The sequence below is a fragment of the Carcharodon carcharias genome, chromosome 3 (assembly GCF_017639515.1).
Source record: "Carcharodon carcharias isolate sCarCar2 chromosome 3, sCarCar2.pri, whole genome shotgun sequence".
Classification (NCBI taxonomy): Eukaryota; Metazoa; Chordata; class Chondrichthyes; order Lamniformes; family Lamnidae; genus Carcharodon; species Carcharodon carcharias.
In genome coordinates this window covers 223,405,483-223,429,470 of record NC_054469.1, presented here as the reverse complement: position 1 = coordinate 223,429,470, position 23,988 = coordinate 223,405,483, and the positions used below count along the sequence as shown (strand labels likewise).

The 23,988-nt window shown below is 42.3% G+C and overlaps 1 protein-coding gene across 1 annotated transcript in view; it reads right to left on the bottom strand.

The window, feature by feature from the left end:
• gad3 (glutamate decarboxylase 3) overlaps positions 1-21,707 on the bottom strand; it is a 41,357-nt gene extending 19,650 nt beyond the window's left edge. The window contains exons 1-7 of the mRNA XM_041184156.1: positions 21,683-21,707; positions 15,644-15,886; positions 12,695-12,785; positions 10,009-10,121; positions 6,835-6,950; positions 5,442-5,521; positions 3,620-3,674 (exon numbers count right to left, since the gene is read on the bottom strand). Coding sequence (XP_041040090.1) covers positions 3,620-3,674; positions 5,442-5,521; positions 6,835-6,950; positions 10,009-10,121; positions 12,695-12,785; positions 15,644-15,839 — 651 coding nt within the window. The 5' untranslated portion in view covers positions 15,840-15,886; positions 21,683-21,707. The remainder of the gene's footprint in view (positions 1-3,619; positions 3,675-5,441; positions 5,522-6,834; positions 6,951-10,008; positions 10,122-12,694; positions 12,786-15,643; positions 15,887-21,682) is intronic.
• Positions 21,708-23,988: the final 2,281 nt, after the last annotated feature.

The following is a 23,988-nucleotide window of genomic DNA, read 5'->3' as shown; positions in this document are numbered from 1 at the left end:
TTAGGAAGAACAGCAAAAATAGCATGTCCATTCTCAGTGGAAATCAAACTTCAGATTAGCTGTCCCTAAACTAGCTGGCTCTATCTTTTCCATTATAGGCTATGCACTCATAATAAAACAGCAATCTTTGGCCAGAGAGTGAGAGTGAAAGAGGGCGATCCCTCAGCCCCATATAGATTTTCAAATCAATAAAAGCCTTTTTTAGTGTAACTACCCACGAGGACCCTTCCACAGGCTGATTGCAAACAAAGAAAACCAATTATGTTGATGGCTAAAGAAGATTTTACTCAATGATGTAAGTATTTTATCTAACTGACTTCCAAGGGTTTCCCCATTGTTTAAAAGTTCCAGAAGTGTTCAAAAATGAACAATTTCAGGGCCAAGAGCTGTTCTATCATCATGCCAAGAAATGCCAGTGATTGAATTCAATTTTTTTTGGTATTAACATTTTCATCTGCTGTAGCAGCAGACTACAATGCAATGCTGCTGGCTTTGTGGGTTTAGCTCTTAAAATAAGAATTAGAGCAATATCATAACACAAATTGCAACAAAATCCTTCACAGGTCATAAGTGTAAGTGTCCCAAAATGTTACAGGATCAATAAAGGAAAATGGGTCACGTTGGAGGCTTTTAAAAAAATTCTGCAGATGCACGAGATGAAATTCAAGCAAAAAATTCTGAAAACAAGCAGTAACTTCAAGCTCAACAAAGAAACCACAAAGACATAGACATAGTCCTGGCTTGTGAGGCAGAGTCTATGTTTTGACAAATGAGAGCACATGGTCTCCATTCCTTTCTAAAGCTGATAGTAGCACCTAAGATATCTTAACAATGTCTGTTGCACAGGAATTGGCAGACCTAGCTAAGGGCCAAGCAATTTAGATGAATGTTCATGTTAGAAGAATGTAGAATACGCAGGAGAAAGACAGACTGCTCTTTCTTAGGCTTCTGTTGAACTTGGTTGCAACATGTCCTTAGAGCCCTGTGTATTAATATATGTAGCTTCCAGTACACACAAATGCTCCACACTGCGAGCCTAATTGACAATGTTAAATTGGTTGTCAGTGTAATTTTTAGCTCACTGAGGATTATTCATCAAATGATGTCCAGTCACAGAATCACATCTAATGTTGGGCACTGTGATTTGAGTTTTGCAAGCACGGGCTGGTTGGGCACAGTCGATACCTTGCCTGTTGTGAACAGTGGCTGGGACATGCTGTTTGATATGATCCGCCAGTCTTTGGGACGTATGGTATACATAGCTAGATTCACACTGTACATCACATGTACACACACAGCGCCTGTTTTAGCTAAACAAAGTAAGTGACAGTCATTGCTAACTCATTCCTTGGGGCAATGGCTTGACCAATCAGCTCTAGCTGCCTGGTTTAAATTTCAAACAATGTTTGGCAGTTAACTGTCAGTCACCATCAGTTGGTGCAATCTCCATGGCAATGCCTCTGCCAATCAGAGTCCACTTGCCAAACAATCAGCACTCTTCCCATGCAGTATAAATTGTTGTTTCCCCTTAGTTGGTATCCTTGCTAAGTGTCCTGATGAATGCAAGAGCTTTAGCATGGCTCTTTTTTCAGCAATACTCAAGTTCTGTACAACCAAAAGGACTAAATACTGGTCTATGTGACCTGGTTCCCTTGACATGGAAGCAATGCTAACAGGAAGGAAGTTAACAAGTGAAAGCCATGTGACCAGACAGAAAGGAAAGCTTTAGAGAAAGGAGAGCTGCAGCGGATAGGAGAACAGAGAGGGCACCTTTACAAGGAGCTCTATGTGTGTAATACACTTAAACAGGGCAGAAAACTGAAGACAGGATTAGAGCAGAGATTGTGATTTAGGCAAATTTACTTCTGCTGCTTCAGTTTTGCCAGAGGTGACCAAATGTTTAGTGGAGTTTATTAAACAGTTTAGGTAAAGGAGTCTTTGGGGAATATGTGGTATTAAGACTGTCATGAACCTAGCTAAGCAGGTGTGTGCCGTCACCACCTCCTGCGATGGCAGGAATACAGCTGCTGATGAACATGACTCGAGGACTGATCAATTGAGTGGGAAAGGGAGAGATTCTATGTACCAGAAGCAAAGTTAGAGAACTTTGTAACTGCATGTGATGTCACATGTCTATGGGGAGTAATGTGGATGCTTGTGGTTGTATAAAATGTATCTTTGGTGTATTGACTATTTAAAGTGAAATGTACCTTTTTATTTGAAGTATCATGTGCCTATTAATTCATATTTAATTTGCATTGGTTCCGACTCATGTTAAAGTAAAAGTTACAAGAAGTGAAACCTTGTTTGGTCATTTCTTCATTTAGGGGTCATTTGGTAAATTTGATTATTTTAGTTTACGGTTGCCCCATGGGGATCATAACAGGTGCAGCATCTTTGACAATGCAGGTCTCCTTCAGTACTGCCTTGGAGTGCCAGGCTTGATTTTAGTGTTCAAGTCCTGGAGGGGGACTTGAACCCACAACCTTGTGTTGGAAGATGAGAACGGAAGAGACCTTATCGTGGGTGAATGAAAAGGTGAGGGGTGTGAGCAGAAAAACTGGAAATAAATTCAGGGGCCCTATCAACCTAAACACCTTCCACCATTTCCACCACCCTACAATACAATTTCACTACCCATTATATCTTATCCTGCACTCCCCCGATACTTCTTCTGTATCAGTTCATAGAATTAAACCTTAAACTCTGTTCACCATATTCTGTTCACCACTTGCTCTTTCAGAGACTGATGTAATTGGATTGTTAGGTACCTGCACACCCTCCAGTACTTTTTCCATTTAAGTGTATACTTCCCTTCCCTGTTTTTCCTCCCAAAATGTGTCACTTCAAAATAGATTGCATTTCCCAATTTGTTCACTTACCTATGTGTTCCTGAAGTTTATTTAAGTCCTCCCTACTCCTCACCAAACTCCTACATTTTGCATTATCAGCAAATTTCCTGCTTCTCTTCTCCAGTGCAAAAAAACGGATCTAACACTGACCTCTGAAAGTCCCACCTCCACCCCTTCTCCAAGTTTTAACAACAGCTATTTACCCTAACCCCACCTGTCAACCAACCTTCTGCCTAAGCTATTACATTTGCTCTTAAATCATCCATATCAAAATCAAATTATTTGCATGGGCATCACTTAGTCCATTGAGTTTTCGGTAATTAGGGAATGGAGTGTATCCCATTTCCCTTGAAACACATTTCCCTAAATTGGGAAACACAATCTCTTTCAGTCTTATGGGCGAATTGCCATTTTTATATTCTAATTTGATCCATTGAAGTAATGAGCACTCCATGGCTTGATTACAGAGAACCTAATTGAAAAGTATATGAAAAACATTATTTTTACCTCCTACTACCTAATTTGTATCGCACACACTCATCTGCAGCCAAACTAAACACACCAACCATTTCGATTTGCCCTATTAATGTAATTAACATACAGGCCAATTAACCTTTCAATCACAAAATGAAAACACATCCATAGTACTTACATTAACTAAATTATCTTAGTTTGAAATTCAGTTTTTCATACTTTCATTAGTCAAGGAAAGATTAACAGCAAATGTAAATATTGGACATTAATTCACTTTTGTACAAGTAACAAACCTTTTCTTTAGCTTCAATTATTTTTGCTTCTAATTCAGCTGAAATTATCTTCCCTCTGTGAGCATAAGTAGAGGAATATAAAGATTTAATGGAAAAGCTTAAAGTGGTTCTTATTTACATTGCTCAATAAAATTACAAAATGTTCATTGCATATTATAGCAGTTGAATATCCAGTTATATCTTGATGTCATCTGAGAGCTAACATCAACTTGCATTTATATGGCACTTTTAACATAGTAAAATTTCCCAAGGTGATTCGCAGGAGTATTGTCAATCCAAACAAGGACAAAGTCTTATCTACAGGCCTCTAGAGAGAGATGTGCAGAGAGACTGACAAAATGAAACAAATTGGGGAGGAAGAGGGGGAAGTGGGAGAGCAATCCATCAATGGGCAAATATATCAGAGTAAGTTCTTTTCCATCCATTGGGTTTTGGATATTCCTGGAAATGCTTCGTGAAGACAGCTATGGTAAAGAACTTTGGAATAGCCAATTGTAGGGAATTGGGAAAAGACTGACTGGTGAACTGGGGAGAACAGTGATGCCCGTCAGAGTCTTCCAGCTGGAAAGCAGCAGCAGGCTGCAATAGAAGATAAGTAAGAGAGAGCGCACTTCAAGATGGAGGTGCCTTCTCTCCAATTCCCTTAAAGTAAGTCTGTGAAGCGTACTTTCCACTGTGCTAAAAGTAAAAGGGGAATGTTCCGTTTCGTGGTTTCAGGTATAAGTTGCCTACGTAGTGGGCAGGATTTTCGGGTCGTTGGGCGGGTGCAGTGGGGTGGGGGGGCCTGGGAGCGGTTGGGAAATGGGGTCTGGCATCCGCGATAGGCCCCCCGACCGTGATTTCATGTTGGCTGGCCAATTAGCGGCCGGCCAGCGTGAGAGGCGCGCTGAGAAGTTCAGCGCTACCGGGGTGGAGGTCGGTGGAGTGCGAGCGCAAAAGCCTGCGCATGCGCAGTCGAACACGCACGGAAAGCTCCCTGAAGGCAGGAGCTGCCTCCAGGGAGCTGAAGAACATTAAAGTCAAAAATAAAGAATCTGAAAATGTGCAAAGCATGTCCCTGCATAGGACTCACTGACATGAACATATAAGCGCTATAAATATTATGTCAAAAAAAATTTTTTTTTAAATGAATGTGGAAAACCTTATCCTCCTTGTGGATGAGGTTTCCTAAAAAATCCAAAGGCCGCCTGGCCAATTCACCTGCCCGCTAACCATAAGGTTGGACGGGCAGCGGAAAATAGGCTTAAGTTAATCGATTAATGACATTACTAGGCCTCTTAATTGTCGGCGGGCACGCTACAGACTCTGGCACCCGCCCGCCGACCAAAATATCGCGTGAGTGCATGATGATGTCATCACGTGCTATTTTACGCTTGATCGGGTCGGGCGTGCACCTGCCCGCCCTCAGGGCATAACATCCTGCCCAGTGTTTAGTCAAAAAGTGTTTTTAGCCTTTTGTTACAGTAAAGGATTTAAGATGTGAAATCATGTCATCCTTTCAGATTTTAACTAAAAGTTCAAATTTCTTTTTAAAAATTATTGGTCTCTGTGGAGATTGTAATATTTATGGCATTAAGGGTGTTGTGTAAATATAAGTTGTGATTTTAAATTGCTTTGGGAAAGCTCGTACTATAACAGTTTAGCGTCAGCCTCTGTGAACTTGCTGTGGTTGCCAACATGACTCATGTGTACTTGGTGTAAATTCTTTCAGAAATTGATGACACCTCCCGAAATTCTTAAGTGACTAAAAAGAAAAGCATGGTAATTGTTGCCTATTTTATATCTTTAGGCAGAGTTATCACTATTACATAATGGTTATTACCTCCCATTGCATTTTACCAGAATGACATTGTCTGTGCCAAACCCAAGCACTCCGGCAGCTTTCATGATTGAATAGTGGCTCTAAGGCAAATCAGAAAGTAAATTATTATTTAACATGGGAAAAGTAACATCTGTGACCAGCAGTGTAACACTTTCACTAACAACTGTTTTCTAAAATTTCAAGTGTCCTTCAATCATCACCATCTTTTTCTGGCCTCTGCAGGGTCAGCTCAAGAAAGAAGTAGGTTTCCATGAAACACAGCTGGATGGAGTGGATGTCCATCTGCCCATTGATTTGCATCTATCTCACTTACTCAACATGACACCGGCTATTGAGCTCTGGCCTTATTCAAGCAGGATGGAGATGCATAATAGAATGTTTCTATCTGCTGATCTTGGAAATCTAACCTCAATATGTGTCATCTGGATCTCCAAGGTAACAGGAACAGGTACTGGACCTTGGTGCACATTGTATGACTATAATGTTTGTTTCGACATAAATGGAGTGAAATTCTTTATTGTTGGTGAGGCCACCAGAATAATTCCCAATTGTCACTCACACCTGTCAATGTTTGTTTTGATGATCAAACCCACTCCTGTTCAGCTGTTTGTTAAGGGTCTTTAGGACCATTTAAAGGGAAGGTGCATTTTCTGATAGAAATGGTAAGCAAAGCAACATTACCGTGAAGACCAGGCAGCATGAATACGCAGCTTAGAGCAGCAAGCATATGAGTATTTTAAACAATTAAGGTGCAAAAGCTACAAGTGTCTGCCAGAAAAGACGTCTCCAAAAGTTTTGTCCAGTTTTCCCTGACAGCAAATGATGATCCCTTAAGTATCATTGAAAATGGCCACACCTGACTTGTCTTGTCCACAGTTTGAGTAAAAGCAGGAATAGTAACATAGTGACAGTGTTACTGGACTAGTAATCCAAAGGCAGAGGCTAATGCTCAAATGGCTTACATGTGACTCCATACCCAATCAATGTGGTTGACTCTTAACTGTCCTTTTAAATGGCCTACCAAGCCCATCAGTTGTAGGTGGTTCACCACCTATTTAAAAGCAATTAGGGATAAGCAATAAATGAAGTCCTTGCCAGCGATGTTCATATCACAAAAATGAATATTAATACAGAAAATGCTAGAAAAACTCAGCAGGTCTGGCAACATCTGCACAGAGAGAAACGGAGCCAATGCCTCAACTCTGTATGACTCTCCTCTTCTTTAGAGTCTAAAAAAGACTTTAAAAAAACTGATGTTGGTCACATGAAGAGAGACCAATGTGCATTGGGGTCTAAGTGCTATCATTTGACTCCTATATGCATGAATAAATAAGTGTCTCTTTTTAGATAAACTTCTGGTTAAATGTCTTATCCTAGACTGCAAAATACTTACAAGTTCTGAAGTAAATAAGACCATCCTGGGAAAGGCGGCTACACCTTGAGTCTTCACTTTGGGAAAGCGCTTGTAGCGAGCAACGAGGATGCTGTATAAGTTTGACATGGCCCCCCCTATAAAGCAGAAACTAAAACATGTTTATGGTTTGTCATCTTTGAGTTTGGTGCCAACATGCCCGGATACACCACAGGTTTCCCCCTCAGGATCACGTAGTCTGACTTGATCATACCAACAGGAAAATAATTTCTGAACTTTCTTTCCTCGGTCACCAAAAGTAAGGATGCTTTTTCTGTCTGAGAGGGCTGTGGATGCTTAGTCATTGACTATACTCAAGACTGAGATCAATAGAGCTTTGGACATTAAGTGGATCAAGTGACATGGATATAGGATGGGAAAGTGGAGTTGAGGTAAATTGGCTATGATATTATTAAGTGGGGAACAGGCTCAAGGGTCAGTGTGGCTTGCTATTTCTTATGTTCTTATTGTGATCTTATTGCTCTTTGAAGAGTTCCCCCACACTGCATTCGCCTTCCCAAAGTCTGGGGATCTACTCCAAGACATTACCAATTCTGTACTTTGACAATGTGAATGCCTCATTGATTATCCAGCCTCTCATATAAAGAAGTACCTGTCTAAAATTAACCAGACTCAAATCCATGTCTTAATGTCCAGCCAGGTCATAAAAATTAAAAAAAAACCCATTTATCTTTGCAAACAAATCTATTAGAATTCTGTTGGACATTGTCAACAAGGTACTTTGATTAATGTTATTTTTCTTTGTGCTTATGATTGTTTATATGATGTGATACATTTTAGATAAATGTTTACTTCGAATATTTCTGGCCTCAATCTATTGTGGCATATTTAAATTATGCTCATTAATCTGATGTGATACATTTTAGGCAAATAATTATTTGAAATATTTCTGGTTGTAATTTAATTGTGGCACATTTAAAATAAGTGCGGATATCTCACTTTTAAGTATATATCTGTACTCAATTTTCTCTTTTTCCCCCATTGGTAAGCTTTAGCTAAAGACATATTCCAGTGACACAGTTTGGGATTTTTGGTCATTTTCTCAAAAGGAATATTTTGACGCAAGCTATGTTCCTTTTTAGCAAAATACTTGCCAGAAAGGCATTAACTTCAGTCAGTTGATGAATAAAAATGAAGGTGATTCTATCAGACACCCAAATAATAGACAATATGTTTGCCATCTCTGATTATTCATCAAGTTACTTCACACCTTAGTGTTGGAAGTCAACAGGCATCGGAGCAAAAGGCTCCGGAGAGATTCAAGCACTGTGCAGAGCAGGGTACAGAGAGATTGTACTTTTCAGTGAGGAGAAAGAAAGACTTGCAGTTGTATAGCACCTTTCATGACCATAGGACACCCCAAAGTACTTTATAGCCAATGAAGTACTTTTGAAGTGTAGTTGCTGTTGTATTGTGTGAAATGCAGCAGCCAATTTGTGTGCAGCAAACTCCCAGAAACAGCAATTTGCTAATGACCAGATAATCTCTTTTAGTGATCTTGATTGAGGGCTATATTGGCCAGGACATCGGGGAGAATTCTCCTGCTCTTCTTTGAAATAGTGCTGTGGTATCCTTTATGTCTACCTGAGAGGGCAGATGGGGCCCCAGCTTAACATCTCATTCAAAAGATGGCACCTCTGACAGAGCAGTGCTCCCTCAGTAATGCAATGGAGTACTGGCCTTGATTTTTATGCTCAAATCCTGGAGTGGGACTCGAACCCATGGCCTTCTGACTCCAAGCTGAGAGCTGTATGACGTACCAAGAGCATTCTTCATTTTTGTAATAGTGTATGAAAAGAAGTTACACCATGGGGAGAGTTTTCCCGGCGGTGAGTGGGGATGGGACCCACTTGCCGATGCATAAAATGATGCGCAGTGATGTCGGGCACACATCCCGATGTCACCGCGCGTCAATTAGATTTTCAGTTCGGTGGGTGTGCTGCTGAATTGGCTGCGTGCCCGCCAAATTGTCAAAGGCCTATTAAGGCCATTTAAAACCTAATTAATTCGATCTAATGAGCTGCCCGTCCAACCTTAAGGTTGGGGGGGAGCAGGGGAAGAGCCCAGGCGGCCTTCACATTTTTCATGAAACCTCATCCACGGGCGTTTTAAAATCTAATAAATTTATTCTTTGACATGTCCCAGCTCAGGTGATAGTGTCACATGAGGGGACATGTCTTAAAAGTGTTAAAAACCTTCATTTAAAACTTTAGCACTGAAACAAATCTCTCTGAGGCACCTCAATGCCTCGGGGAGATCTCTGCGCTCTTTTGCGCACATGTTCAGTGTCCTGTGTGTGTTTCACCTACTATAGAATGAAACAACTTATGAACAAAACCAAACTCTGTCTCAATTCTAGCAATTTTAGAAAAAATGAAGGAAAACATTTGCATAAAGCATGGAAACATGGTCCAGCGAAGAAGGGAGTTACACTCCCTTTTTACACACTTGAGTCCCTCTATTGTATATGTGGATATAGCATAGTGGGAATCAACTTTTATAAAACGTTAGTACTAAAACTGCAAGTGACATCACTGTACCCAAGAAGATAGTAAACATAGTCCTGAATTTGTTATGGCCAGGATAAGATTATTTGACATTTTAGTTTGGGTCTACGAAGCAATTTACCTTAAATGTTCTTGATTAAATACCTTATGAAAATTGTAGCTTTAAGTTGACACCATTTGCCCACCAAACAATAGGATTGACTCTACGTGACCAACAGACAATTCCAGTCACAGTTCAACTACCTCATCAGTTATTGGAAGACAGTTAAATGTGTTTAGGTCGACGCACACTTTCATCAGAGACAGTAAATCAATGCAGTGGGTTAATTTGGATTGTGACGTCCCATTGGGAAAATCCCCTTTGGTAACTGTAGTAATAGCAATTAGCCGCAGTCCACAAAAGGCCTGAGGCATCTCACTCCATTGGAGAGAGACAATTAGCTGTCTAGCTTGATGGGCAGACTCCACATCAAGCATGGGGCGAGGCAAGGAGGCAGCTCTCCGTGAATTACCACAGCCAGTACGTAGATTGAACCATTGCTGTTGGCGTCATTCTGCATCACACTTTGGCCAACTATCCAACTGAGCTAACCGACCCCCACAATCGTAGACCTTCTGGCAAATCTACCAGGTAAAAAAATGCCATCTGCTTCATTATGTGACCATCCAAGCATCGTAGACATTTTCTTCAAAAGAATTTCTTCCATGATGATGAACACTGGAGCAATTTCATACGTGAACCTATGTCAAAGTTAATAAAAAACACAAGTGAGACTATGAGGCAATAAAATACTTGGAAACTCAATTACGTTAAAGCGCAGGATATTCAGCAGGCAAAGTTAATCTGATGGAACCTTGTCATATATGATGTTGAGCTACAAGCAGAGCATTTTCAATAAAATAATCCTCAAAATTTATCTCTTAGAAAAAGGTGATACTTTGATATATGAGTTTGACTTGGAACTATATTGGTGTTCCTTCACTGTCGCTGGGTGAAAGTCCTGGAACTCCCTCCCTAACAGCACCAACAGCATCAGGAACTGCAGCAGTTCAAGAAGGTGGCTCACCACCACCTTCCAAGAATAATTAGGGATGGGCAATAAATGCCGGCCTAGCCAGGTATTCACATGAACAAATACAAATGTACATATTTTATATTTTCTAGGCCTAAACCTGATGCTGAGGGCCTGGGTGTTAAAATCTCCTGGTCCTCATGTTGCAGAGGTTGAGATTTGCCATGTCTCAGCCTCTAACCTATTACAAGAGCAGGTCAGAGGTTGAGTTTTCGGCAGTGAGTAACTCATCTCCTGTCTCCCCAAAGCCTGACCGCCATCTACAAGGCACAAGTCAGGAGGGTGATGTGTGATGGAATACTACCCACTTGCCTGGATGAATTCAGCTCCCACAACACTCAAGAAGCTTGACACCATCCAGGACCCTGAAATTGCCCTGAAATCCTGATTTGGTGGAAATTGTGTAAGAATTTTTTGAGGTTCATCAAAATGTGCCCTGTTAGGATTGATTGGGAATCTGTAACTTAATTTGGTGTTGCTGAACAGAGTTTACTGTTGTTTTTTGATGTAAGGGACCTGCTTAATTATATTTTTATTTATTGAGTCAAGTGTTCTCTGGCATTGAAATGTTCTTTTGTACTGGTTGGTTGGATTTCTCTCCACCACCTTACATATTCATTCCCTCCACCACAGTGGCAGCAGCATCTACAAGATGCACTGCAACAATTCGCTAAGCCTCGTTTGACAGCCCTTTCCAAACCTGTGACCTCTACCACCTAAAAGGACAAGGGCAGACGTATGGGAGCATGACCAGCTGCAAGTTCCCCTCCAAACCACTCACCATCCTGACTTGGAACAATGTGACCGTTCCTTCACTGGCCAGGATTTTCCCGTCAATGATTTGGGGGCGGGGCCTGCTCGCCGAGGGGAAAATGACGTGGGATGATGTCAGGAGGAATCCCCGACGCCGTCCTGGTCCTTTTAAATTGTTAGGAAGGAGGGCGGACAGGGAAATCAGCTGTCCGCCCGCCGACCTGTCAATGGCCAATTGAGGCCGTTGACAGGGCCATTAAGATAATTAAAGACCCTGCCCGTCCAAGCCTAAGGCTGGCCTCAGGACTTTGCCTCAGGGAGCAGTGTGCGCATGCACAATAGAGTGCACTTTGACAGATGGGGAATCCCTCCCCCCCACCCTGCACAGGGAGCGCATAGCGCTTCCTGTCGGGCAGGCCCGCTGGACAGGCCTTAATTGGCCCGCCAACTCAAAATGGCAGCGGGCCCCGTTTCGGTGGCGGGGGTCGGCTCTCCGCCCGCCGCCGAGTCGGTGGGGCCCGGCCGCCATTCGAGGGCAAAATTCTGCCCCGCCGTCGCTGGGTCAAATTCCTGGAACTCTCTTCCTAACAGCACTGTGGGTGTACCTACACTACAGAGGCTGCCGCGGTACAAGGAGACGGTTCACCACCTCCTTCTCAAATGCTGGCCTCGCCAGTGACGCCCACATCCCATGAACGAATAAAACAAGAAGAAAGATCATGGCCAGGGATGGGAGAAGGTGCCAAAACAGCCTGCAGAGATTCAGAATGAATATGAAAGACTTGGATACTTGATAATTATGGACGTTCTGAGGAAAAAAATCTTTAATTGTGCAAAAGTGAGAACAGCTTCACCACTGAGGTATTGTGCAAGCTTCACTTGAGTTGGGAGAGACAGTGAGTCAATGAATGATAATAAATAAAAGAGGTTTAAGGATGGAGATGTTAATCCTTTGCCTGTTATTTCTATATTGGCAGCTTCAAAGCAACAATAAGGCACTTCCACAAAGCAAAATACTGCGGCTGCTGGAAATCTAAAAATGACATACAAAAAAAAATGCTGCAAATATTGGTTTGGCAGCATCTGTGGAGAGAGAAACAGAATTAACATTTCAGGTCATCCAACACTAAGTTTGTTTTTCTCTCTGCAAACGCTGTCTAACCTGTTGAATGTTTCCAGCGCTTGCTGTTTTCACTAATGCAGTGTTTTCTCTCCTTTTCTCGATCTGATTTTGCATAAACAACCACTTACATGTTGGTAACAAAAACAGAATTACCTGGAAAAACTCAGCAGGTCTGGCAGCATCGGCGGAGAAGAAAAGAGTTGACGTTTTGAGTCCTCATGACCCTTCAACAAAAGGGTCATGAGGACTCGAATTGTCAACTCTTTTCTTCTCCGCCGATGCTGCCAGACCTGCTGAGTTTTTCCAGGTAATTCTGTTTTTGTTTTGGATTTCCAGCGTCTGCAGTTTTTTGTTCTTATACTTACATGTTGGTGTTGGCAGCAGCAGTCAGCCACTCTCCTGCCAACCCTATGATGTCCAGACCACTGGAGAGCTGATTGAAAAAGCGAGGATGTCCTGTAGAAGGAGAGGCTATGTCACACACCTTATTCTACTACTGTGCAAACGCTTGCTTTATTTTCTTTGCCAAGGGAAGCATTTCATTTACAGTTGGTCTTTGAATTTTCGTTTGTAGGTACAATGGGAGCGAATTCGCAAAAGCTCTCTCTTGTTTGTCTGCCTCAACTGCAGAAGCTGTGGAGATCTTGGCAACTTAATGCAAATGGTTATCCAGCCAGGGCTCTTCAAGTTACTTCAGGTGATTGGGAGAACCTCTCTGGGAATTCACCCTTCACAGTTTTGCTAATTTTATTTCCTTTCCATTGAAAGCTTACACTGAAGCATGGTTGACCATTTCCTAAATTGGTGCACCCACTGTGCCTGCATAAGTAATGGGTGACATGGCACTACACAAACTTGAGATGGTCAGGCTTTACACAACAGTTTGGCATGTTGCATTGGAATGTTGCCCTGAAATTCTGAATTGGTGCAAATTGTGTAAGAATTTTCTAAGGTTCATCAAAATGTGCCCTGTTAGGATTGATTGGGAATCTATAATTTAATTTGGCGTGGCCGAACAGATTTTAACATTGTTTTCTGATGTAAACTACCCGCTTATTTATATTTTTAATATGTATTTATTGAGGCAGATGTTGTCTGGAATTGAAAAAATGAACTGTGCACTTTAACATTGTCGTTGTAGCCTGTGACCTGTTCGTTGTCCCCACCCAGCCCCACCTCCTTGATGTTCAGTTTAAAGTGGTAAATAACGCAGTGCAGCTAATTGGTTGAAGGCACTGATGTGAGAGTTATCGGAAGTACGCTGTTGTACAATTGTATCTATACTATTTCATTACAGAGCGGCAGTTGTGAAGTGTTGAATTTATCATGTGCCTGCTGAGTTGTGGTGATGCCATTAGGTTTGAAGTGGGGCCCTGGGCGTAATTAATGTGCCGCACGTGACATTGTCCCTGTAACTGATCTGAATTTAAACATCATATCAAATCTCAGTCATCATGGTGCACTGATTAGCCTACCTACTGCCAAAATTTGCATTAAATTTAAAATGTGCACTTGTGGACTCCCAAATGATGGATAGAAATTTACAATGTTCTTAATGTTGCTTTCTATGAATTATTATTTAGTTTCTCTATACCAAAGAGCAAATGCCTTTTATATTTGTGGCATTTTTTGTGAGGCTATTGCATCTTAATGTCAGGACAGCAATCAGAAATCCAAATTTATGTAGCAACTGTACTTTACATTGTTTCATAATACAGGATACAAAACAAACATGTAGGAGTGTTGATGCTTGAGAAAACTAAGACTCCAGATCGGATGGTCCAGCAAGACACCTACTGAAAAAAAAAACTAATAAATTTGTAGTATGGGCACGTAATTGGCAAATGAATTTCAATGTAGAGAAGTGTAGGAGGAATAGGCAAGTCATCTCTTACTTTGTGAATTACAAATCTAAATGAGGTAGAGCGACACAGAGATTGATGGGCACAGATTCATAAGTTATTAGAAGGAGCAAAGCAGGTTAAAAAGGCTATAAAAATGCAAACAAAACCCTGGGGTTCACTTCTAGAGGAATAGAATTAAATGAAAAGTTATGTTCAACTTGTGTAGAACCTTGGGTTGACCACATTTGGAGTACTGTGCACAGTTCTGGTCTGTATATTAAAAAAATGTAATAAAGGCACTGAAGGAAGTGCAAAAAAGATTTACAAGGCTGATACCATTGCTGACAGGATATAGCTATATCAGAAAAGACTAAGCAGTTTTCTCTGGAAAGCCTGATAGAGGTCTATACAACTATGTAAGGGCTTGATAACATAGCTGTGGAGACGATCTCTCCACTTGTCGGCGACCCCAGAACTAGGGGTCATCAATATAAGATTGTCAATCATAAATCCAAGAAGGAACTCAGTGGAAATGTCTTTACCTAGAGAGTGGTTAGAATGCCACTCAATGCTACAGGGAGCAGCTGAGGTGAGTACTATCGATACATTTAAGGGGGAAGCTGGATAAACACAAGGAGAAAAGAAACAGAACGTTAACTGACTTTTGGCTGCTCTCCAAATTTCCCCATCCTGCCTGTGACGACCTGGGACTGGAAAAACCCAGCCTTAGGGCAGGATTTTCCCAGTCGATGAGCACACATGGGGCACACTCGCCGACGCCTAAAATGACACATGGTGACATTGGGTGGAACTCCCGACGTCACCCCGCCCCATTTAAATTTTCAGGAAGGCGGGGGCGCAGCAAAATCAACTGAGCGCCCGCCGTCCTGTCAGTGGCCAACTGAGGCCATTGACAGAGTCATCGAAGCAATTAAAGGACCTGCCTGTCCACCCTTATGGTTGAGATTTTTAAAAATTTAATTAAAGTTTTTTTTAAAAGCTATGGACATGTCCCAACTCACGTGACAGTGGCACATGAGGGGACATGTCAGGGAATTTTAAAAAAAATTTTAATTTTTTTTACTGTAGAGATGATCTCCCTGAGGCAGCACTTAGCCTCAGGGAGATGAGTGCGCTCTTTTGTGGGTTTAGGGAATCCCTTCCCCCTTCCACCCGCACCAGGAGTGCACAGCACTTCCGTGCGGATGTCTCGCTGGGGGTGGGCCTTAATTGGCCCGCCCACATAAAATGGTGGCGCACCCCCAATCGGGGGCACCGATTGGAGGCACGCTTCCACGCACCCGCCCATCAACTTCGCCCCAGACAGGGGGAAAATCCTGCCCTTAGTTTTTAAACGAGAAATTCAGTTTTGCCACTATGACTGTTGCTGCAGACAGGACTCTTTGACGCGCAGCACTTATCTTCCTCAGTCTAATTGTAGGTTGTGATCAGGAACCGGGCTGTGGTTACCTGTTTTGACTCCATATTTTAAAGTGTCTCTGCAGTCAACAAGAATTTGCTTGAGAGATTCTGGCTGGTCAGACAATTCCAGGTTGAAACCTTCCATTCCTTCGAGGAACTGGTGGGGATGATGGAAATCCAGAACTTTTGATGTTCTGTCAAATGTTTCTCTGGTGTAATTCAGGAGAAGTTCAAAAACGTTCATTAAAAATTGAACAGTGTGTTCTTCTCCATTTTTATCTGGTAGCAAATCTATGAACAAATGTAAAATTAATTATTCATTTGCAGCAAAGCATGTGAAAAAGAATTCCATGAAGCCGGTGAATGTGGAAATGAGGACTTTGTTTTCGGTCACACAAAAAAAGCTATCCTGTTGTTGTTCTGAACTTCTACAACCTGAAAATGACTAAGGGCTGAATTTTCACTCCCAAATTGGTTGCCCAAACCTGATTTGGGGGGAGCTTCCCTGAATGTTTTCATTCCAGATTTGGGGGTGGTGCCGGTTGAAGGGGGCGGGTGCTAATTAGGGTTGAGCCCACTGACCCCGGAAACAGTAAGGAGGCAGCCACAGGGGCTGTCAAGTGCTGAGGCAGCCTGGTTAAAAGGCCTGCCTCTGTGCTCTGGTCTTTGTTCCAGTTAGAATAAAAACAGTAAGACCCTTTAACCCTCACTCCTCATAGCCCCTCAGCACCTACACACTTCCCATGCCCCATACATCCCAACTCATGACACCTCATGTCCTTCACCCACCCCCACCCCCCATGGTCCCTCATACCCTCCATGACAACCTATGCACCTATACCCACCCCTATGGCCCCTTATACCCTCCATGCTAATCTATGCCCCTCTACCAATCCCCATGGCCCCTCATACACCACCCACCACCATAGATCTGACACCTTCCATGCCAACTTATGCCCCTCTACCCACCCAACGTCCCCTCATATTCTCCATGCCAGCCCATGACTCCCCACTTATCCCCCTGTTTCTTTATAGCCCCTATTCCAACTTAGTGCCACCTAATGCCAATGCATGTCCCACACACACCACTCTTTCCCTTGCACCCTCCATACCAATTCACTCAGTATCCACCATGGGCAAACCTTAGAAACCATCTGGAGATGAAATAAAATAAAGTTCTAAATATCTATTACAGACTTCACTATATTAAAAATACACTCATTAATAAAAGCCCAATTAAGGCACTTAATCCCTTCAAGTACTTAAACCTTTATAAAAACAGACATTTGTATCTATAGCCCCACATCAAAGACAACTAATCCCTTTATAACTACTTAGAGCTGTCAATCAAGCTGTGAGCTTACAAATCCCCACTGTGATAATGATAAGTTGTAGAAACAATCAACCCATAATAATACTATAGTGAAAGCCCTCAGGCTTATGTCAACAGAACATATATTGAAATTGCAAGCACCATTTTTTTTCAACTGCAAGCTTTTTTTCCCCCCAAAATTTAAAGGAAAGGGGAACTAAATGACTTGGCAGCTTGATAGGATCACAGACCTTATCCACTTTTTATGCACATTCATGTCTACTCTTAATAATCCCAAAGGGTACCTGGCCTTTCCAAAAGGGCACCTGATCTCTTGAAGGAACTCCTGTACGTTTAGGCCTTTTCCTCAAATTTGTAAATGCCACAAGCCATGTTTCAGAAACTTCGATGACGAAAATTGCTTCTGAGTGAAGGCAGCTTACTTTTTAAATGTGTCACTGTCTCGGCGCACTGCAGATGTGTGAAATACATCCTGTCTCCCTTCCCCCTCCACAGAGAAAATGGTGGGTGCTGCCTTTGGGGGCGGGACTTCCAGAATCAGGGCTCTGGTGTCATTTTAGCCAAAGCCCATAGCAACTTTCTGAAAATTCGGCCCTAAGTATCAGCTCTGGAGAGACGCATGGTGAAGACCAGCCTCATTTTGCACAAGTGATTGATTTCCTGATATCTTATTCCCCATGGCTGAGATTGTCCTCTTTGGGATGGGACTTCTTTCCCTTTCCTACTAACCGACTCCAACCCTTCCCATTTCCCTAAGCTGTGGTTTATCCTGTATGCATAGTAGGTATCTGGTGGGATTCCTGCCATTGTGAGTCCCACAGTGCTAATAGTGGAGCTACAATGGCAGTGCAGAGGGACACCATTACAATGACAGATCTTAAAAAGATTCAAAAGGAGAATCACGGTCCTAATCTCACTTTACTTTCAGCAGGTAAGAGATTGGGCAGAAACTGGAGCAAGACTGTGATCCCATCACTGCTAAAGCCAATGTTGGCCTCCACTTTCCCTATGGTGGTCCTGGGATGCAGAGTAAGTGTAGAAAATAGAATGAAAATCCTCTAGGAACCTGGGTCCCATTCCCCAGCAGCATGTGTCGGCTGGGTAAGGAGTGACTCAGTGATGGTTCCGCAAAGTTTGAGTCTCCTGACTAGATTAAGACCCTCTTGGATGATGCATCTGATTATAATGGTTGATATCAGAAAATGAAGCAATGAGCAGGAGTTTACATTCTCTATGATCTGCTGCCAACTTAATCAGCAAGTTACACCTTGGGCGCTCCGTATAATCTTCTTGCACCTTCTCCTTCTTCAGTCCTCATGCCTATCAGTTCAAATCCTTCCTAAATGCAATGCTAGCTTCTTTTCCTGAGAGACAATCTAGCTTCTTTTCCCTTTGATTCAATACCAGCAACTTCTCATCTCTGGTGATTTCACTCTAAATCATAAACCTTCCCCCCCTCCTTCCTCCAACTTCACTGACCTCTATCCCCCTTTCAGTCTCACTCTTCAAATGAACTTCTCCACCTGCATTCCATCTTTACCATCATCTGACCTTATCACCCTTCATTAGTGCTCTAAATACAAGCTGTCAGATAAAGAAATTGCTGATCATTGTCTTGACTCCTCTTTCACTTACATCCCTCTCCTTTCTCACTAACCTCACTTGCCCCCCAGCAACTTCCCAAATGGACTTTCTAACCCCCAACTCCTTTATCTTTGGTTCCCCACCTGACTCGAAGGACTGGATTTTCAAATGTCTGTCGGGTTGGGACCTGGTCCAGGGGTAATTTGAAAATTGTGGTTCCTGAGGTTGTCTCATGATCCTGTGCCTCCAAGACAGTTCCAAATTTTCAAAGGGCTGGTAGGGGTGGAGGGAATGTTTAACCTACTTGCAGCCTATCACTGAGCCATTAAACTCCTCAAAGAGTTTGTTAAAGGGCAGAAACATGATTTTCAATCTTTTTTCCAGGGAATCCAGACAGTCTAGTGCTTGTTGGTGCCCAGATGGCAGATTCATTGTGGAAACATTTGAAATTGTATTTTTATTTGTCAAAAATAGCTGAAGGCTGATGGGTGAACTGGCGTCAAGTCTAGGGTTGACTGTTAAGTTTGTTTGGATGTCTACTTCTGTCCATCTTCCAGTTCCTGGCCTTCTAAGGAGCTGTCTGTTCTAATCAGCAAGACCACAGTAGCCCCTATCATTGGGACTGGTATCAGACAGGCAGCTCCCACCTCCTGGACTTGCTAGGTGCCTCTAATTTGGTGTCAAGTTCACTTCCTGACCAATTAAGCCATTTACATTTGAGTGACATGTCTTGGGTGCAAGGTCAGTACTTGGAATTCACCTGGGTGTTGGGTTCCCAACTTCACCTTGAAAATCCAGCCCCATCTCTCTGCTGGTGTCACAGGTTTTTGAGGCTATTGTGCCTTTTATTTCAAACACTGTTCCCCATGCCGATTGCTCCCCTGATTACATTGCCAACCTCTGTTCGAACTTAACTTTTTGGACTAAAATTGACCGAGTCATTAGGTCATCTAAGTGTACTGCCCTATTAAGCAGCATCAGAAATTATCCTCTTACAAGTAATTTCAGATCCTGTCTGATTTTTCTCCTTCCTTCATTGTATTGGAGGGGAACTGCAGATCCAGAGAGAATTCAGGACTTTTGTTGCCTTTGAATTATCTAATTGACTCGTTGCTTCTTAATGTTTTGATTTCTCTTCATTGACCTAGCTTTAAGCAGACCTCTTCCTGGGGATTAATCGAAACAAAGCCCACTTGTACTTATGTAAACATATGATTACTAAGGTTGGGGTTCCCTGGCCCAGCCCCATCTGGTCAATGCACTTTTGGTTGGGCTGCCAAATCTCCTGCACTGGGTCCCGCCACAACGGGGCCGGAAAATCCCAGCCTAAGTTTGGGAATGCCGGTTCTCAGGAGTGGAAAACTTTTATCTCTGTCAGTACTGAGCACTGCTCAATTTTGTAAAGCATGCTCCGAACCAACAATGATTCAAAGGGACCTTGTACCCCGGAGTGATTCCTTTTGCATGTCTCATGCCAACCCGCTCCATGGGCCCTCTGAGCATGAAGCTTATTTAACAGCAATTGGTAATTGTGAACAGTTTACATTGTGAGTTTTCCAAAGGGAGATTTAAAATAAACTCAGGCCAAATGTTCTCCTGGCCAAAAACTGAGTTTCTTTCAAGTAAAATATTTGCACAGCTTTTCAGCACAGTCCAAAACACACAGGAGTTGGCTTTCAGTGGGACTTCCCAGCAGCAACTCACTACAGCTAAAACCCTGTTTCCATAAATGCCTTTTCACTCCTTTCATCTTAATTCTCCACTGTCTTTAAATATTTCTTTGAAAACTCAGGTTCCCGAATGTCAAAACCTTTTATGTTCCTATTTTACCTCTATTTCAGGTCAATAAAATTTAAAATGCCTGCCCCTGTTTACTCACCAATCTCCTGTAAAATGCAAATACTCTTTCTTACCTTTGAGACTCCTTTGAAATGCAACAGCTACAAATCAATTTCAAAACTTATTCCACCCACCATAAGGCCTCACTACACAATGCAAGAAGATAACACCTTCAGCCTTTCATTTCTTAGGTGCTACGGACAATCAAACTCTTTGATTAACCCTGGACACACAGAGATGCAGAATATATACATAACTACAGAAATATAAAAATGTACACATAACATCACAGTTGCTTAAAATCATTTCAGCTGGTCGGAGTCAAGGCTGGATTCACTCTAATTGCAAGTTTGAAGCAAGTCATCTGCTAATAGCTATACTAACAACCAATTTAAGATAATCTATCGAGTTTTTAATGTTGTTCGTTTATGCTTGCTGGGAGCAAGGACCTGTTCATATGCAGGGACTCGTTCTCTGCAACCTAAAGGAATATGTTCAAGTCTTCCAACCTATCTGAATTACCCAGGAGCCTGGGGAGCCTACCGTTGTTTTTGCCATGGCAATGCCTCGACCAACCAGTGTCAACTTGACAACCAGTTAATACCCTTTTCTCCTGTAGTATAAATTATTTTGATCATTTGAAATTAGGCATTCTTGCATTTGTCCTGATGACTGCAAGGTGAAAAGCTTTGGCATCATATCTCTCTTTTCAGAAATATAAAAGCAAGTCATTACTCCCCTGCACTAGCCAGCCACCATGACATCACCTAGTACAGGCTACCATATTTTACAAGCATTACTTTTAAAGCAACATGTTGTAATGTGACAAAATGTCAGTGAGCTGAAATGTTGATCCTGTCTCCTCTCTTCACAGGTGCAGGCATTTCATAGGATGAGATGTAGATCATTTAACCCTTGGAGCCTGTTCCACCATTCAATGAGATCATAGCTGATCTGTGACCTAACTCCAGACACCTGCCCTTGTCGCATATCCCTTAAGACCTTTGACAGATTTTTGTTAACCAGTCTCAGATTTAAAATTAACAATTGATCTAGCATCGATTGCCATTTGTGGGGCAGAGTTCCAAACATTGACCATCTTCTTTGTGCTGAAGTATTTCCTATCTTTATTCCTGAAAGGTCCAACTCTAACCTTTAGGCCATGTTCCCTATGTTTAGTTTCCCCAACCAGTGGAGATAGTTTCTGTACATCTGCCCTGTCAGTTCCCTATAATGTCTTGAAAACTTAGACCAAATCACCCTTACTCTGTTTCTAGCATTTTCCACTCTTGTGCCACAAATGTGGTACAGCAAAAGACAACACATTGTACCTTGTGCAAAAATGGTGGAAAAATCTGCAACATTGCATCTAGTGATAGGGTCTCTGTTGTCTCTATTCTGACACGCATAGTAGGCACTGGACCTTGGCGATATCCTCAAAGAGGTCGGATTCAGGCCATTATCTCCACCTTTAGATGTTCTTTCCAGGAACCCTGCAACATTACAAACTGTGATGGAAGCTCAGTTCTTAATTTTCAGATTTCAAATGTATTAAACTGTACTTTAAACATCAGTTCATACCAAAGTGCTTTACAACCAATGAAGTACTTAGGAAACGTAGTTACTGTTGCAATGTAGGAAACATGGCAGCCAATTAGTGCACAGGAAGCTCCCACAAACAGCAATGGGATAATGACCACATAACCTGTATTTTTCTTAACAATATTGCCTGAAGGATTATCCTTCACCAATCAGAGGGTTTAAATCTTTGGACCTCTATACCCCAGAGGGTTGTGGATTCTCAGTCATTTGTCACGAGTCAATGCCTGTTTACTTTTTGAAAACATGATTTTTCTGCTTTCAACTGACTGGAAATTTTGCAAATTTGAACTGAGACAGAGAAAACTGCTTAAAGCTGCAAAGCAACATTCCATTGTGAAGGTGAGAAAAAAAACAAATCACCCTCTTGGGTTTGGTGGTTAATAAATTTGCTCTTCCTTTGACTCAATAAAACCTTGTTTGACTGGCAACTTGCTGCTCACAGTTTAAATAGCCAATACATTCTGATTTGGAAAAGACATGAAAAAGAAACTTAAACCTTTGTTGTGACCAACCGAGGAGGTTGAATCGAGGGGAGCCAGTTCACCCCTTCTCACCTGTTCGTAACACATTGAGCACATTCAAGACAAAGGTTGATAGATTTTTGGGTACTAAGGGAATTAAGAAATATGGGGATAGGGCAGGAAGGTCAAGTTGAGGTGGAAGATCAGCCATGACCTTGGTGAGTGCCGGAGCAGCGTTAAAGGGCTAAATGGCCTACTCCAGCTTTTATTTCTTATGCTTTTGTCACGACGATGGGAAATCGTGACTGAGTGAGAGCTACCTACAACTTCACCAGCCAACAACAAACATATTGATAAAAACAAAAAACTGCGGATGCTGGAAATCCAAAACAAAAACAGAATTACCTGGAAAAACTCAGCAGGTCTGGCAGCATCAGCGGAGAAGAAAAGAATTGACGTTTCGAGTCCTCATGACCCTTCGACAGAACTAAGTAGAAATAGGAAAGGGGTGAAATATAAGCTGGTTTAAGGTGTGTGTGTATGTGTGGAGTGAGGGGGGGGCGATGGGTTGAGTCGGGGGAGAGAAGTGGAGGGGCGATGTGGTTGTAGGGACAAGCAAGCAGTGATAGAAGCAGATCATCAAAAGATGTCACAGACAACAGAACAAAAGAACACGTAGGTGTTGAAGTTGGTGATATATATCTAAACGAATGTGCTAATTAAGAATGGATGGTAGGGCACTCAAGGTATAGCTCTAGTGAACAAACATATTGAACTGTTTATAGAAGACCTGTTTTAAAAAAACAAGAAAAGGCACTGATCAAAATGGTTGCCACGAGTCACCTGATGTCTGATACTGTAAGTTAACCATTTCTCTGGAAAGTTTCTTTATTAATTGCACTGCTGCATGGAATTTCACAGCTGGGGGGGTGGTGGTAAAGGTCCACTTTGCTAAGTGCTGGACTTTGATCAGCTGTAGTTCTATCTAGACAATGGAAACTGCTAACCAACCAGATAATCATCAGACATTCAAAACCCTAGTTCTGTCGAAGGGTCATGAGGACTCGCAACGTCAACTCTTTTCTTCTCCGCCGATGCTGCCAGACCTGCTGAGTTTTTCCAGGTAATTCTGTTTTTGTTTTTGTTTTGGATTTCCAGCATCCGCAGTTTTTTTGTTTTTATCTCTCAGTACCTACCCTGTCAAACGCTTTCAGGATCTTGAATTTTCAATGAGATCACCCCTCATTCTTCTAAACTTCAGAGAGTATAGGATCAATTTGCTCAGCCTGTCATCCTAAGACAACCCCTGCTCCAGGAATCCATCTAGTGAACCATCGCTGTACCGCCTCCAATGCAAATATATCCGTCTTTAAATATGGAGACTGAAACTGCGCACAGTATTCCAGGTGTGGTCTCATCAAAGCCCTGTACCTGTAGGAGCTGCAAAGCTCCCTGAAGAGAGCGGAGTGGGAAAGGGGGGAGAGTGGATGTTGGGAAGGTGGAGGGGAAGAGGAGTAATGGGATGGGGGGGTAGTTATGGGGGTATGGACAGGAGGAGCAGGGACAGGGAAATT